At 38.5% G+C, this 17971-nt stretch overlaps 1 protein-coding gene across 1 annotated transcript; it reads right to left on the reverse strand.

The window, feature by feature from the left end:
- Nucleotides 1-2180: 2180 nt before the first annotated feature.
- On the reverse strand, nt 2181-10793 carry LOC141781499 (ornithine decarboxylase-like). The gene is made up of 9 exons (XM_074657304.1): nt 10737-10793; nt 9091-9218; nt 8779-8952; nt 8496-8668; nt 8195-8411; nt 6343-6426; nt 4796-4958; nt 4255-4376; nt 2181-3696 (listed from the first exon to the last, which is right to left on the reverse strand). The coding sequence occupies exons 1-9, from the start codon at nt 10747-10749 to the stop codon at nt 3439-3441; spliced, it is 1332 nt and encodes a 443-aa protein (XP_074513405.1). The 5' UTR covers nt 10750-10793; the 3' UTR covers nt 2181-3438.
- Between the last annotated feature and the right edge of the window lie 7178 nt (nt 10794-17971).

Below are 17971 nucleotides of genomic sequence, written 5' to 3' on the forward strand. Positions count from 1 at the left end.
CAATTAAAGGTCCCATATCGTGCTCATCTTCAGGTTGATACTTTTATTTCGTGTTTCTACTAGAACATGTTTACATGCTGTAATATTAAAAAAACAACCTTTATTTTCCTCATACTGTCTGCCTGAATATGCCTGTATTTACCCTCTGTCTGAAACGCTCCGTTTTAGTGCATTCCAACAGAATTGCAACGGAATTGCGTTGCTAGGCTACACCTTGGGTCCATGTTTACCTCCTGTCAGCTGATGTTATTTACATACACTGCAACAGGAACTAAACTGGGACACATTTAGAATGTTTAAGTTTAAAACAGTGTAATGGTCTAAATATTGGACCATATATGGTCCAGACATATATTCGATTTTGACCGAGTCTTGTTTGAATGGGTTTTTAGTTAGATGCCTGAATTGAGGTCTGTGGTTAACACAAAGCGTTAGACATTTAAACATTTTGTTCTGCAACATAAAATAAATCAATACATACTCTTTTCGTGAATTTTGAAGCTTTTATATGTCTTAAAAAAGGCGATTGCTAACAAGTGGCTAAATGAGATAAACGTCATTGTGTATACTCAGGCGACTGTGGTGTAGTTCATTTACAGCGCTAATATACTGTATAACGTTAGCTTTTTACCTCTGCCGACTGCATCCCCTCTTCAAAAATCAGAAAAATGGTGTTCAGTTGTGGAGATTATCTTGCTGAACTAAACGTCTAAATATCATAAACATTTGTTAGTCACGGAGCTTATTTTCTGCAATAATCCAAAACCCAGTGGAAAAATCCCATTGTCTCTTTGTCCAGGGATCCCAGGGCGATGCTAACTTCCTGGTTGGACTACACAAATACATCATCCCTAGAGCACTCTATTGTGTGTACATATGATGCAATGTTATGTAAAAGTAGAGTTCCTCCAAAAAATGACAGACGCATGTTTGCTGTTTCAAGCTTCCAGTTTTACTTGAAAACCATCATCAGGAGCAGGTTGAGGTGTCAGCAAACAACAGCTAATACACACCAGGCGTGCCAGCTTATTGCTTGGTTGTATCAATTAGGCTGATGATGTCACGTTACTTGTAAGATGAAGCATCAACATCCAATACTCTCAACAGCATGTAAACACCATCATTTCCACAGAAGCTTTTTAGACCACTCTTCCGAGAAGGTTTAAATCTGCTTATGGCAAATGTTCACCAGCCTTGTTCCAGACATAGAGTCAGATTCAACGGTTAAGTGTCATAATATCAGTTTCATCTTTGAATTCATTACATGAACAAAGATTTGCTAAGCTACAACGAATAAAGAAGAGTATATTTCATGTCAAAGCAAAGCTATATGTGCTCAAAACATTCAGGTAGCAGCTTTTCATTTCTCGCTTATAGCTGTCATTGGGTTTGTGTGCCCTCTGCAGGCAAGTTAGGGTATGAGGTGAAAGAAGCATCACTCACTCTGTGACACCACTGTACGATAGAGAGTGGAGAGTTTTTGTAGTCCTAACAACTCCAGAGTGACAAGTATTCTCTAGCAAGAGTAGCATTCTCACAGTTTCCCAACTTTCATTCATATAATAACATATAATCATTTAATTTATTAAAGGTCCCTATCGTTCTCATTTTCAGGTTCATACTTGTATTTTGTGTTTCTATTAGAACATGTTTACATGCTGTAATGTTAAAAAAAACACTTTATTTTCCTCATACTGTCTGCCTGAATATGCCTGTATTTACCCTCTGTCTGAAACGCTCCGTTTTAGTGCATTTAAACAGAATTGTGTTGCTAGGCAGCAGTTTGGGTCCATGTTTACTTCCTATCCGTTGATGTTATTTACATACAATGCAACAGGAAATAAACAGGGACACTTTTAGAATGTTTACGCTTAAAGCCATGTAATGGTCTAAATATTGTATATTTGTGACATCACAAATGGACAAAAATCCGCTTGTTTCAAACGCACAATTTATGAATACGGGCTGTGTGTATTTCTCCGTGTATTGAGCGTTTTGATAGTTTAACAGTATTTATATAGCACTTAAACCTGCTTTATAATATAAAAGACCTGAAAATCTCACTTTTTACAATATGGGACCTTTAAATGAATTATTTATTAATTAATTAATTATATTAAAAATTATTTAATTAATAATGGAATTATATATATATATATATATATATATATATATATATATGTGTGTGGATCAAGTAGCTTGTGGCAAATCAGTTTCAGTTTTAGCATCAGTTTTAGTACTTACAGCTGTTATTTCAGTATGTCATTGTCAGACACATATTTAATAAACATTTAGGTAAATATAAATATCAGATTGGACTCATCGGAAGGTAACCAAAATGGGATCTCCCAAATGCTTACATTAGACTCCCACAAAAACATCATTGAGGATAGTGTATTTTTAAAAACGGTTTAAAAATATATATTGGTATTTCTGCAACTACGGGTATTTTTAAGTCCCGGCGATGAAATTTTGGATTTTTGTTAAAATTTGCAGTACAATGCTTGATAAATATATACACAGCGGTATTACCCATCTCGACATAAAAACAATTACTAAATAATGTGATTTAATAAAATGTATGGATGGTCCAAACACCACTTTTCTTCATGTCCCACAGGTATGGTTTCAATGTTGAGATACGTAAAATGAGCTAATTCAATTATAACATGACATTATTTCAAATGGAATTGTTTCAGTTGTTTCAAAAATGTAATTTCCGCAACCTGTCTTTATCGCAACAGCTTTATTGTCGTTATTGTTATTTAAAGACATTAAATATTAGAATTGCAATATGTTATAAAACACAACATATTAATTTTTTTTGTGTATGAAGACTATGGTTATCTATAGTTACTGTTTTTTTGCAGGGTGTAGAGCTAATCATGAAATCCCCTATTTAAAAAAAAGAAAGAGGTTTTATATCAATATTTACAATGATACACAAAGTTTGATGAAAATTAATTTAAATGTCTTCAAAAATATTAGAGAAATTAGATAAAAAAAGTAAAATGTATAAAATTAACATTATTGTAATGTTGTGGTAAGGACATTTAGTAAGAACAAGTGATGAAAACCATAAAAAATAAACATGTTACAAATTAAAATCTTAATGACTAAATGTAATTTTGTGTACCTGGTTACATGTATTACATACTCTGATGGTTAAAATTCATAGAGGTTTTTTATTTGGGAGAGTCAAAAGGCACCGTAGTTGCAGAAAAACCCTTTAATAATTTCCAGCCTATGGAAACTCTGCAGTGGATGATTATATAACAGGATTATCACAAATGTAATTTCAAATTGGGAGAAAAGTATCCTATGGTGGATTGCACATGCAGTGAAATGAATTTACATGACCAATCAATGACAGATGTTAAATGCCAGTTTGTTCATGTTTGTATAGAGCTGTTGTTCTACAGAAGTATTACCAGGTCATTACTGGATAGTATTGTAGGTGTGAGAAAGGTTTAAGGCGTGCCATGTCTCAGCTGTCACAACAAGGTAAATGTGTGCTCTTTCAAAGCCATTGAAGTCGGTGGACATACTAACAGAATATGCGCCCATGTTGTCAACGAGAAGCCAGTCCCCCACATGACACTCAGGAATCCAGTAGTTGTCGGTTACTTTGTCAAAGCTGTCGCAGGTTGGACCAAAGATAGTAGACCGGTATCTCTGCTCGCTGCTCTCAACAGCCTGTGTAGAGCACAAACATTTAAACATTAAATCCACATCACATCATATTCTCCCACAATCTATCCTTTAAATCTCATGTCTGACATCACTCATTTCTCAGGCCAGATGGTGAGTGACAGCCTCCAACAAGCTGTTCCACATCTCATTTTAAACAAACAATTCTCAGTTACTGTGCATGAAGATGATATCAGGTTGGGTCATTAATTTAGAGCCCAGTATCCCAAGCAATTACGTCCATATGGAACAACCTCAAGATTAATGACCAATGCCAACGTTAGGTGCTAATACAGGTAGTAGTGTCCTCTTGAGGTGGACAGTAAGCTTCCAGCAATCAACCTAAAATGTTTAATGTTTGCCTTAACCCTAACCATACCGCAACCATAGATCATTCATATAACCATGACCTTTGACTTTAACCATTCAGTAGTTGCCATGCTCAGGTACTGTGGAAAGCGAGAATCTTTATGTTGTTGGCATTGGACATAAAAAAAACGTAATCTTGTGTTTCGTTGAATCATCCCAATATTTATGTTCTTATGTGGTAGGTTTGATATTTACCCTGTAGAGGTATGGTTCAACCTTGGGGTGGGCACCATAATTCATAAGGCAACTCAGCGAGCCATACGCCCCATCGTTAATGTAGTACATCATCGTTCTGCCAGGGTGGTTTTCCTCACCGTCTGGAAAAAACACATGCAAAATAATGAAAGTTACTTAAATGGCAACTATGCAATATTTTTGGAAAGATGTTGAAAATAATAGGAAAAATTATAATAAATATAATGTTTTTTATCCATCGTCCCTCTGCCCTTCCACCACATGCAACCAGGTATCCGGGGTTCTGCACAAAGTGAGTAACTCTAATCCTGCAACTCAGGATTGTGTTCACTCAGAGGCTGAGCATGGCTGCCTACTGAAGATGAATCTTGATGTAGTGGTGCATTGACATGTCGCGCCATCAGACACATCTGGTAACTGTCACCTATACCTCTTGTATTTAAAATCAAGATACATTTAAATACAAACACACATTGTATAGCTATGTGTTAATACTGGAGACTCAACATTCATGTGGCTTCAAAAGACATCTATACGTCACCGCTATGTTCTTCCACATCATCTGAGATTACTCTTCTGGCAAAGACGTTCGCTGCCAGTGTGAAGGCTGCTTCCACATAGTACCGGCCTGGTTCTGCAATAATCTGAACCCCACTGTCAGACGGGAAGAGTTCATCCAGGGCTCCATTAATGACTTCTGAAAACTAGGAGGGAAAAACACAATAATAGCGTATTTCACAGGTATTACACCTCTATTAATATTCAGGACATTGCGTTCACACTTTAATACAAAGTGACCTACAGTAACCAGTATCACTGACATTTCAGGCAACAAAGGTAAGGTTTCTGCATTTGTTTCTATGAAGTACGAGCCATGTGATTAAAGAGCCTGGGTGAAAATCAAATAGCAGTTTGATCAAATGTCTCCAACATTGAATTAAAATGTGTCATGCCTGCTTGAGGTAGAGAAACCTTGATAACAGAGTTATCACACAACCACTTGTAGCCAGTAGCAAGCAATCGCCCTCCCAGACACCGTAGTTCTAAGCAGACGTAGCACGACCACTTCCTCATTCTTAAAAATTTACTGGCAGACAATAAATAAACGGGCAATATGCACACACATTACAACGCCATTTCTGCCTCGCCTCCCTGGTACTGCATCGTGAATCTCCTGGTATAGGTCCCCATATTTGAGGTAAGGTATGTTTTATGCTGGTGGCTTCAGGTCAAGCTTAGCGATCTCCTGTTTGACTCAGTGCCGAGCCTTTCTGTGTGTGCTGAGGTGGTGCGCAACCCACTAGAATAAGGTCCATGGCAATTTGTATATTGTTGGCTCGAATGTTGTTTGTTGTGGCATAATAATATTAGTTTTATTCCTTTGTAGATTGTTTGCCATTGCTGTTTTGTTTTGTTTTCTCTTATTTTGTTTAGGATAATTAGTTTTTGTGATATTGTTTGCTTGGTGTAATTTACAATTTGTTGTCCTCCGAAGAGACTACTTGTACCTGTGTTTTTGTGATTCTGTTGACCAATTGTGACCTGATCATATTTTCCTTGTATTTTTATGAGGATCACAGACCCAGTGGCGTGAGCAGCCATTCTAAGGGTGGAGGTTCAGCGGTGATAGGACCTTGGTACTCTTTTAATATAGTATTTTATCAGTGGTGTATTTAAAATAAAGTGTTGTTCTTTTAACATCTTAATTGGCTATTTTAGATTGTGCATTAATTGTTTAAACTGTTTTTTCTTCTTGCTAAAATAAATATCGTACTGTTGGGAGAAATCCTTGTCTTTACCTTTTTGTTGACTGCCAATTGTATAGTTAATTGAATCTGTAGGGTTTAGCTGGTTTCACTTTAATGCTAAGTTAAAGGGCCATAGAGGTCCAAAGTTATAAGCTAAATTCGGCCTTTGACAGGGCCTGGCCTCGCACTAAAGAGTAAAAGGACATAGGTTTCCTTGAATGGTCCTTGAGGGGAAACAGGACACTTAATAAGTAAATAACTGACGTACTTGTTAGAATGCTGAGGTGCTACACAACAATGAACAAGCACTACCTAACACTGCATATTTTATTTATTTTACCTCTTCAAATGTCACATGAAAGTCCTCTATCCCAGAGAACCCTCCACCAATATCCAAGAGACTCATCTGGATGCCCAACGAATTCTGAAAAACACATCAGTACCACAGTCTAATAAGACAGCATTTATAAAGGGTTTATACATTTGGACTCACCGTCGGGGGGACTGCCAATTGTTCCAACGGACCATTATTTCGAAACCCCAATAGTCTGAAAAATGTCCCATTGGACTGAAACCCATTCGTCTGACAGCCTGTTGTCCCGAAAACAAACAACAATTGTTCAGAAGGCCCATTGCTTAGAAAAAAGCGCTCTCTGTGCAAGAAACAGAAGCACATTATTATGCATTATGTGACAAGATTAGTGCCTTATTGCATTGCGGTTGAAATGCCGTCCAGCTGCAACGATAACCCGATTCACAAACAGTCAACTAAGTCCCCAGCTCACCCGTCTGGGAGAGTTAAGATCCACAACGGTGCGTGCATTGTCTTGGACACAAGCAGCCATTTAAGTCTCCGATGAATAAATGCTAAAAATCCTCAAGACCCGTGAGGAGACCCAAGCCAAGCTCTTGTATCTTGCTTGCCAGCCGCCTGCTGATTAAAGTGAAGGGAGTTAGCCCCGGAATTAGCAACAACTCCAAAACACATTTAACGTTGGCTGCAGGAATGAGTCCTAAACACGGAAATGAGTTAGCAATGAGTTAGAAATGAGTTAGCATTTTAGTTCTTCCGGTTCCCTCTCCTGGGTTTTTTTTAATGGGTTTTTAGTTAGATGCCTGAAGTAAGGTCTGTGGTTAACACAAGCTTCAGAGGTTTTGACGTTTTGTTCTAAGACATAAAATAAATCAATAAATACCCCACTCGTGAATTTTGAAGCTTTTATATGTATTAAAAAAGGCGGTCGGCAGTGACGACGCTGATGTAAAGTTGGGCATTAACATGTAGGTCTATGGGGATTGACTCGTTTTTGGAGCCAGCCTCCAGTGTCCATTCGAAGAACTGCAGTTTTTGGCACTTCCGCGTTGGCTTCATTTCTCAGCACAGGTGGTTCCCATCAAGTTCCAACCAGAAATATTTTTTTACAACGCAAAAGTCGTATTAATGCTCTCTATAATAGCCCTATAGGTAAAAACTGACCTAAAAAGCATTAAAAGTAATGAGTTATATAAAGTCATTAGTTATCAAACCTTTATAAAAACCAAATTTTTCTTGGGCGCTACCCACATAATCAGCTGTGCTGCTCATCCCACAAAAGCGTGATCCTTACAAGTTGGACATCATTGTGAAGGTAAATAAACAGGCTTTCCAAAGCTGTAAAATACAATGCCAATTAGCATTGTAACAACAGAGAAATATCCACTAAACACAGATTTCCAAACTTTTTTTCCCGCGTTTATTAACAGAAACATCATTCCTTAAAAAAGAGCAGTATTAAACATTTCCGTTATCTACATCTACAATTATATATTTAATAGTGACCTGTTAGCAGGTTTGGTTACCTTTTTTTAAAATCTCTATCTATCTTAGGAAATGCAATGCTAAATTTTTTTTTGGAATGCCCTGCTCCACACTAATGCACACATTTGCACAAGTTGTCTAGTACAACCACAGTCTGATCTGATGCCCCATGAGCAGCTCCGCTGAAGCAGTGCCTTCCCTTGTCTTGGTGATGAGGGAAGGTAAGTTATACTCTTTTCCTCTCTTCACCCAGATTTAGTCTGGCCACCACTGCTTTGTTGAGATGATTCACATCACAATTACAAATCATCACAGCAAACTGGATCGATGGCTTTACCTCTATGTAAATGTTGTTGTAGTTTTGTAAAGTTCTATTGCTATGCTGATGACTTACCGCTATGTCAAAGACACGTCTGGCATCTGCAATGGCCTGCTTGAACGCCAAACTTCCAGTGCACTTGCTGCCTACATGAAAGCTGACCCCAATGACATCTAAGCCCAGCTCTCCAGCACGTTCCAGCAGCTTTCCAACTGACACCAGTTTGGCTCCAAACTTTGAACTGAGACTTCGGAGCGATTTGGAGTCATCCACTGCGATGCGGAGTACCAGTCTGGAAAGTGATTCAAAAGTATTAATCAATACATTAACAATAATCTACACTAGAAGCAAAAATATTAGTAGTTGTAGTACTTACTTGGCTTTGGCATGACAGAGAGAAATTTTTTGGAGTTCATCCTCACTATCAAAAGTCATCATATCTACTCCATGAGCACGGGCATATTTGATGTGCGACAGTGGTTTGGTTGTATGTGCGTTGATGATTCTGTCAGGTGTTACTCCAAGGGACAGGACCTGCTGGATCTCACCCTGTGTTAGACCAAAACATGTTTCAAATGAGCAAACTGAGAAAGAAACAACCTTTCACCATAACAAAGAAAACAGAGAGCTTGATTATCTTTGAAATGCTTCATCAATACCTTGCTGGCACAGTCGAAACCTGTGTCCAAAGCACTCATCATCCTCAAAACTGCTGCTGTGTTGTTGCACTTCGCTGCATAGAAAGGCTTGACTCGAGGTAAGTTAGTAAGCCACCTGAGGTGTCTTTCATATATACTATCTAGGTTTGCCACATAGAATGGCTCTTCCTTGTCCTGAAAGAATAAAGCAAAGTTAACATTTTATTTTGAAAATGCACATCTCAAGAACCTCAACTATCTCACAATACTTTCACACAATTACACTGATCATAGTTAGGACAACTTAAGTGACACGATGTCTCTGATACTCACCACTGAACCAAGCTCTTTGATTTTATCGTCTCTGAAATCACTGATGGTCCTTCCATTGTCTAAAATGTCAATGTCACAGTTCTCAGGGGACAAAACATGCACGACTGATTCATTTGTAGTTTCTGGTGCTGCAAGGGATGACAAGCAGTAAAAGACAAAAGCATAGAATTAATTAACAAATATTATTAATATAAGGCAATAATGTTCAATAAAAAAACAGCTTTTTCTGTCTTTGTTTATGGATATTTGTCTATATTATGCAGTTGTGGAAGAAGTATTCAGATCCTTTACTTGAGTAAAAGTACTAATACCACACTATGAAAGTACTTTACTACAGGTAAAAGTCCTACATTCAAAAGTTCACTTGAATAAAATTATGTATTATCAGCAAAATGTACTTAAAGTATCAAAAGTAAATCTCATATTGTGTAGTAAAATGTTCCCTATCAGTGTTTAACTATTATATATGATGGTTTTGGATTAGTATTACTGCTGCATTCATGTGTATATTGCATATTACTGCTGAAGATGTTTAAGGTTGTGCTAATTTGAACTACTTCATATACTGTTAAAGGTCCCATATTGTTAAAAAGTGAGATTGTCATGTCTTTTATATTATAAAGCAGGTTTAAGTGCTATACAAATACTGTTAAACTATCAAAACACTAAATACACAGAGAAATACACACAGCCCTTATTCAGAAATTGTTCGTTTGAAACAAGCCGTCAGGTAGCTGTCCATTTGTGATGTCACAAATATACAATATTTAGACCATTACATGGTTTTAAACATAAACATTCTAAATGTGTACCAGTTTATTTCCTATTGCAGTGTACTGACATCAGTTGACAGGAAGTAAACATGGACCAAAGCTGTTGCCTAGCAACGCAATTCTGTTGCAATTCCATTGCAATTCCATTGAAATGCACTAAAATGGAGTGTTTCAGACAGAGGGTGAATACGGCTATATTCAGGCGGACAGTATGAGGAAAATAAAGTTTTTTTTAACATTACAGCATGTAAACATGTTCTAGTAGAAACACAAAATACAAGTGTGAACCTGAAAATGAGCATGATATTGGACCTTCAAGCAGTTTAATCTACAGCAATGCATCCTATTCTATAAGATCATCATATGTCCTGTGAGAACCATGACCATGACTACAAAGTCAACTTTTCTTGAGCTCAGAAAACAGCCTGTTTTCAGCTTTGTGACAATGCCTGTTCCAGCTGACCCAAAGGAGGTTTTTAAATAGTTAATCAACTGAAGAAGTGGGAGGATTTTCTCAACCCATAAAGGAACACTTCATTCTTCAGTTTGTCAGAAACAATGAACTTCAAAATCACCAAATTTGGAGATACATGGTTTTCACTGTAGAGGAAGGGTAAATTATGAAAACAATTTAAAAGTAAATATTTATGGAATAAAAAGTACAGAATGTGCCTCTGAGATGTAGAAGTGTAAAGATGCATAAAATTGAAATGCTCAAGCAGCTTCGACAGTATTTCAGTAAATATTACTGTACTTACATTTCACCACTGAAATTATGCCATTCAAATAGTTGCCAAAAATGTATCCATAACATTCACATGCCTCACACATTACATCACATTAAACATCACCCAGAAAAGTTTTTAGTCTTACCACAGCCCTCCATATTTTGCAGCCCTGATATTCTCAAATATTTTCAAATGAGTTTAAGTATTATATCAGCATCTGTATTAAACAGAACTGGAAGTAAGTTTGATAGCAAGTACTCACACACGTCCAAAGTGAAAAAAGACAGAATGACATGCTGGTTTTATTAGCTCACTGGTAGTTTTTCTCCACCCACTGTGGGAAAATAAACTATACCTTACCTTGATCTCAATTGCCAAACATGGCATCTAGACCAGACTTGTTTTATTGAGGTGCGTTTAACATCCGATAGTATGAGTAGATTGCACCATAATTATTTATGAATCAAGATCCTGTCTGCGGCCTAGCTGTAGCTGTGTCATTCGATGCAGAGAAAGCCTTTGACAGGATAAAATGGCCATATATGTTCTTTGTGTTTTCTCAATTTGGCTTTGGTCCAAATATTTTAAAATGGGTCGTCATATAATGGTGCCGTGTCTTCTGTTAAAACTAACGGCGTTTTGTCCAGTCTCATCGTTACTATTTGTTTTAGCCTTGTAACCTCTGGCATGTGCCATATGTAGTGACCAAAAAATAGAGGGTCAACAGCTTATGGTTATTTTCATGTTGCTTTGGTTTAATTTGTTGTGTCACAACTTCCTGTTATTAGAACATACTGTATGTTAGCAGAGCATAACACAACAATTCACGTACATGATAATTTGCAGTTTCGGAGAACCACACCTTCCAGCACCCTAGGGCTTCAGAGGTTAATTTGTTATGTCACAACTTCCTGTTATTAGAACATATAGTTAGGGTTGTTCTGTCCTCGAACGATCCAGGTGACATTCCTTCTTAGATGTCAACATATAACAAAGGTTCATCCTGGAGGTCTATAGGGGAAAGAGACAGAGCTCCTCACTCACAACTCTGCTGACTGTCCTTAATTCTCCCCCTGATGATGAGATCAGCTCCAGGTGTGCGGTTCCCCTTTTTATTCCTTGATTCAGTGTCTTTTTATGTGTGTTCTCTAATTGTTTTAATTCTGTTTGTCACCGTTCCAATTTTTCTTTTTTTCTTTTTTTTCTTTTTTAATTAGAGCAATACCCTTTTAATTCCCCCCCTAGCATGCATCCCATATATTTGTTGGACACTTCCCCGTTATCATTTTTGTCAAGATAATCTTTTATATCCATCCATATTTGCTGCCACATTTGATTTAGAATCCCTGCGTTCAGCCTACAGATAGTATTCTTCTTTTATGAACCTAATGTTAAATCTTAAAACAGTGGGCAGTACAAGTTACAATAATGCCTTCACATCTGTACGTGTTACATTAAGCACATCTTTCTGGATAATTATCTCTGTACATTATATATTCTTTTTATTCTTAATACTGTGAACCTCTGCACATCCCCTAGAATATATTCTTGCACATTTCGGCCTAGGTCTTTCTCTTCTATACATATTTCTTGATTTTTAAAGGTCCCATATTGTAAAAAGTGAGGTTTTAAGGTTTAAGTGCTTTGTAAATACTGTTCAACTATCAAAACGCTCAATATACGGAGAAATACACACAGACCGTATTCAGAAATTGCGCGTTTGAAACAAGCCGTTAGGATTTCTGTCCATTTGTGATGTCACAAATATAAAATATTTAGACCATTACACGGTTTTAAACCCAAACATTCTAAATGTGTCACAGTTTATTTCCTGTTGGAGTGTATGTGAATGACATCAGCAGACAGGAAGTAAACATGGAACCAAACTGTTGCCTAGCAACGCAATTACGTTGCAATTCTATTGTAATGTACTAAAACGGAGCGTTTCAGACAGAGGGTAAATACAGGTATATTCAGGCAGACAGTAAAAGGAAAATAATGTGTTTTTTTAAACATTACAGCATGTAAACATGTTCTAGTAGAAACACAAAATACAAGTATGAACCTGAAAATGAGCACGATATGGTACCTTTAAATTGTATTTTTTTCTTCTATCCTATGTTTATGCTTCTTGTCTATGTACCAATACCCCAAAGCAAATTCCTTGTATGTGAGAACCTACTTTGCAATAAACCAGATTCTGATTTAAACAGTGCTGTTGATACAGCACAAAAGTAAACAATGAAGTATCAAGTCAAATTCTCACAGAGAATGCCAGCCATCAAATATTTGTTTCGCATGCGATAGCTTCCATAGTTAACTGGTACTCTCAGTAAACATTCCATATATAACTGACTCGTGTCGGGTCATGCCTCACATTTTAGTTGACATAGTTAAAGCTAATGTTAAGTCACACTTGCGAGAACAGACTCGAAGTTGCCACTTGCTTGCAAATAGCAATATTTCCATTCTGCCACCACCTAAAATCTGCAAATAATAACATGACAAATCTAATTTTGTGGTTTTACAAGGAGGATCTCAACATCTTTGTGTTTCTAAGAATCGTGTATCGGGTATCAGGTATTGGTTCCGATACAGTACTCATGTACTTGTACTTGTACTCGCAAAACGGCTCCGATACAACGGCACCGATACCACTCTACGGTGGTGCGCCCGACCCGCTCGGCCGGGATCCCGCCTCAGCCGGTGCGCGCCGGCCCTCACTTTCATTGCGCCACATGGTTTTGCTTGCACCCTCTGACTCGCGCGTGCATTAGACTCCTTTCTCCGTGTTTCAAGACGGGTCGGGTGGGTTGTCGACAACGCCGCAGACCCCTGACACCTTTTACGTGGGCCGACCCCTGATCTGGCGGCATGACGCGGTCGGGGCGCACTGAAAACAGTCCGCCCCGGTCGACAGTCGCACCGGGAGCAGGGGGCCGTCCCCGGTGGGGAGAGAGGTCGCAGCGAGCCCTTTGTCCACGGTGCGGTGACGTCCGGGCGGGGAGCGTTGTAAAGCTGCAGCCACGAGTCACCTTCGCCCCGAGCCTTTCCAAGCCGACCTAGAGCCGGTCGCGGCACAACGCCTGGTATGCGGGACTCCCCAGCCTGCCGTGTGTCGCTCACACCCTCCAGCTGGCTGTTAACGAGGGTCTTTTGGCACAGAGAAGTACTCGTATCGGTACTCGGTATCGGCGAGTACCCAAATGTAAGTACTTGTACTTGGTCTGAAAAAAAGTGGTATCGGTGCATCCCTAGTAATTTTCGTACACATGCTGCTTTTATAGAGAATTCTTACTGAATTATACTTAGTGTTTAATCACTTTGTTGCATTAGTACAATGTTTAGCAATGGTTGACCTATTTCTATTTTGTTATTTTGCTATTAAATGTATGTTTACTGCTACTTTTATTAAACTTTTTTTGTTATTTATTCATTACTATTATTATTACCTTTTTATATTTATTGATTTCTTTTTTTCTCTCCCAATTACTCTCATTTTAATTTTGCCTTTTGGAACCACTTTTATCTACCGCTCAGCAGCCCAGAATGGCCATCTCCGGAGCTAAAATCATACCAGGATATCTTGCCTCCAGCATTCCTTGGTTCACCGCTTAGCTACTCCCTGACAAAATCAATAGACAACCCAGTTGTCGTAATATTACGAGAATAAAGTCATAACTTTAAAAAAAAAAAAATTACTACTTTAGAATATTATGACTTCATTTTCATAATATTACGACTTTTTTCTCGTAAACCTATGACTTTATTCTCGGAATATTCTGACTTTATTCTCGAAATCTCAGATTAATTTTTTTCCTCAATATGACCCTTATACTCCGTCATACCATCGTACCATAGACCTACAACAATGATAAATAAAAATGAAAATGTAAACAAAACACAGTTATTCATTTCCATTTTTAAAAATCCACAGGGAGCCTCTGGAGAGAAGCTAAAGAGTGTGGCTCCGGAGCCGCAGGTTGCTTAGAGACCCCTGGGCTTAGTGAACAAGAGAAGGAAAATCCTCAGAAAGGTGTTGGACCTGATAAAAGGCATTACACTTTGTATGCAATGTACACTATCTAATTTAATGGTGCTTTCGCGTGGCTATCGGTATCTGAGCCTGTATGCAGGTTTGAATTCCAGAGTTATAAGCTAAATAGTATTTAATATATCATGGAGGGCAATACTTGTATACAACTTAAAGGTGCTACATCCTACATTCAGTGGACTTAGCACGCAGCCCTGGGGGGAGCCCGTGCTCAGCGTGATGGTACCTGATGTTCTGCTGCCGATCCATAAAGTCTGTGATCGCTCTGTCAGAAAGTCCAGGATCCAATTGCAGAGGGAGGTATCGAGACCCAGCGGGGAGCGTTTTCCTATCACCTTCTGGGGGATGATAGAAATTTGTGTTTGGTGGATTATTTCTCTGTTGTTACAATGCTAATTGGCATTGTATTTTACATCGTTGGAAAGCCTGTTTATTTACCTTCACAATGATGTCCAACTTATAAGGATCATGCATTTGTGGGATGAGCAGCACAGTTGATTATGTATATTATATTATATTATTATTATATTATTATATTATATTAAATAAAATTTGCCAAAATTCTCTGCCGATGGTAAACAGTGTATTCTCCTGTTGGTATTGACTCTTGTTTTGAGATGTTTGGGGGATTGGGTGATTGAACTCTCTATCAGTAACAAGGAACAAACAAGACATATTGGCTATTTTACACTTTATTCATTTAATACACCGTCAGGAGCCTCAGTAGCGGTGGAAGATCCATACACAGCCACAACAGCCTGGCACCTCCTCCTCATGCTGGTCACCAACCTGGTCACACGTTGCTGTGGGATGGCGTTCCATTCCTCAACCAGGATTCGTTGCAGGTCAGCGTGATTGTGTTGGTCACTCTGCCCCAAACCATGACACTGCCCCCACCAAAAGCTGTTACTCCATCGGTGCCACAATCAGCATAGCAGGAGAATACACTGTTTAGCATTGGCAGAGCATTTTGGCAAATTTTTCTCGGGCGCTCCCCACATAATCAACTGTGCTGCTCATCCCACAAATGCATGATCCTTACAAGTTGGACATCATTGTGAAGGTAAATAAACAGGCTTTCCAACGATGTAAAATACAATGCCAATTAGCATTGTAACAACAGAGAAATAATCCACCAAACACAAATTTCCAAACTTTTTTTTCCGAGTTTTAAATTGATTGGCAATGTGGTTCCACTCTCTAATAAGGCACTCTTTATAAAGGTTTGATAAATAATGACTTTATATAACTCATTACTATTAATGATTTTTAGGTCAGTTTTTACCTATAGGGCTATTATAGAGAGCATTAATACGACTTTTGGGTTGTAAAAAAAAATTTCTGGTTGCAACCTGATTGGAACCTCCTGTGCTGAGAAATGAAGCCAACGCGGAAGTGCCAATCACTGCAGGTCACAATTGGTCAACAGAATCACAAAAATACAGGTACAAGTAGTCTCTTGGGAGGATAACATTTTTTAAATTATACCAAGCAAACAATATCACAAAAACGAATTATCCTTAACAAAATAAGGGGAAAACAAAACAGCAATGGCAATCAATCTACAAAGGAATAAAATTAATATTATTATGCCACAACAAACAACATTCGAGCCAACAATATACAAATTGCCATGGACCTTCTTCTAGTGGGTTGCGCACCACCTCAGCACACACAGAAAGGCTCAGCATGGAGTCAAACAGGAGATCACTAAGCTTGACCTGAAGCCACCAGCATAAAACATACCTTACCTCAAATATGGGGACCTATACCAGGAGATTCACGATGCAGTACCAGGGAGGCGAGGCAGAAATGGCGTTGTAATGTGTGTGCATATTACCCATTTATTTATTGTCTGTCAGTAATTTTTAGGACTGAGGAAGTGGTCGTGCTACGTCTGCTTAGAACTACGGTGGCTTGGAGGGCGATAGCTTGCTACTGGCTACAAGTGGTTGTGTGATAACTCTGTTATCAAGGTTTCTCTACCTCAAGCAAGCATGACACATTTTAATTCAATGTCGGAGACATTTGATCAAACTGCTATTTGATTTTCATTCAGGCTCTCTAATCAGATGGCTCGTACTTCATAGAAACAAATGCAGGAACCTTACCTTTGTTGCCTGAAATGTCAGTGATACTGGTTACTGTAGGTCACTTTGTATTAAAGTGTCAGCGAAATGTCCTGAATATTAATAGAGGTGTAATACCTGTGAAATATGCTATTAACCCAATGTGTTTTCCCTCCTAGCTTTCAGAAGGCATTAGCGGAGCACTGGAGGAACTCTTTTTACAGTGGGTTTCAGTGAAAGACGCAGATGAGCAGTGGCAGCTGTTTCTCAGGAAGGTCTTGATCCTCTTCAAAATGGAGAAGTACCTCTCAGATTCAGCTGTTGTCATGGGTATGGTGATGAGGATCTTGAGAAGACTGACAGTCTCTGTGAAAGTTCTCTGAGGTGAAGCAGAGCCGCTCCTTGGCATGCATCAGGATGGTATCACATATCTGTAGATTTAGTTTAAATTTGCAATAAAGCTGATGAAAGTGATTCTGAACACATGCGTATTTCCAAGTCCAGTATGTGACTATTAAGGTTTTAACACCATTATTCCTAATTGTATTTTACATTATGTTTACTTCTCCTGATCTCTAATTCTATATTTGTTACCTAAAACAAGGTTTACAGGGGCATTGCGATAAATAAACCACATATTTGCTGTTACATGTGAGGATGCCTTATACACTGAATTTCTTTCCTATGCATTTGGATGACAAAAAAATCCTCATGCTTCCTGTGACTGCTCTGTCTTAAACCTGGAATCTACCGGGAGAACAAAAAAGTGAATGCAAATATATAAATTGCAGACCGCCTGCAGCATCATTCGACCGAAATCAGCTGTGGCAGTATGCCATACTGTGTGTCCTTATAGTTGTTTTTTAGGGGAAAACACTGGCACGTCACAGTTTACTTCTGTAGCTAGCCTCTGTTGTTCTTTTGCTGGAAGCATCCTTTGTCGCTTCATGGGCTGGTGCTGCTGGTCAGGCGCACTGTCCTCACACAGAGAGGAAATAGAGGCCCTGGTCCAAAAACTAAAGTTTCAGTTGCTAATTTGCCATCAGACTCCTTAATGTGCAATTCTATTAATTGTGTGAAATATACTCACTGTTGTTTACAGTATGTTTATATAATTCACTTTTTTAAACTGTCCTCTCCGGGAACCATCACCGTAATGTGGTGGAGAGGTTTGTGTGTCCCTATGACCCTGAGGGCTGTGTTGTCTGGAGCCTGGTGCTCCTGGTAGGGTCTCCCATGGCCAGACTAAGAATGGTT

This window comes from Sebastes fasciatus, chromosome 13, assembly GCF_043250625.1.
Source record: "Sebastes fasciatus isolate fSebFas1 chromosome 13, fSebFas1.pri, whole genome shotgun sequence".
Lineage (NCBI taxonomy): Eukaryota > Metazoa > Chordata > Actinopteri > Perciformes > Sebastidae > Sebastes > Sebastes fasciatus.

Bases quoted from the DNA above. Each gene is read 5' to 3' on its own strand.
- LOC141781499 (XM_074657304.1), bottom strand. The intron at 8,669-8,778 runs GTATTGATGAAG...GGTCTAACACAG, and splicing joins GTTTCGACTGTGCCAGCAAG to GGTGAGATCCAGCAGGTCCT. The intron at 8,412-8,495 runs GTAAGTACTACA...ATCACTTTCCAG, and splicing joins CTCTGTCATGCCAAAGCCAA to ACTGGTACTCCGCATCGCAG.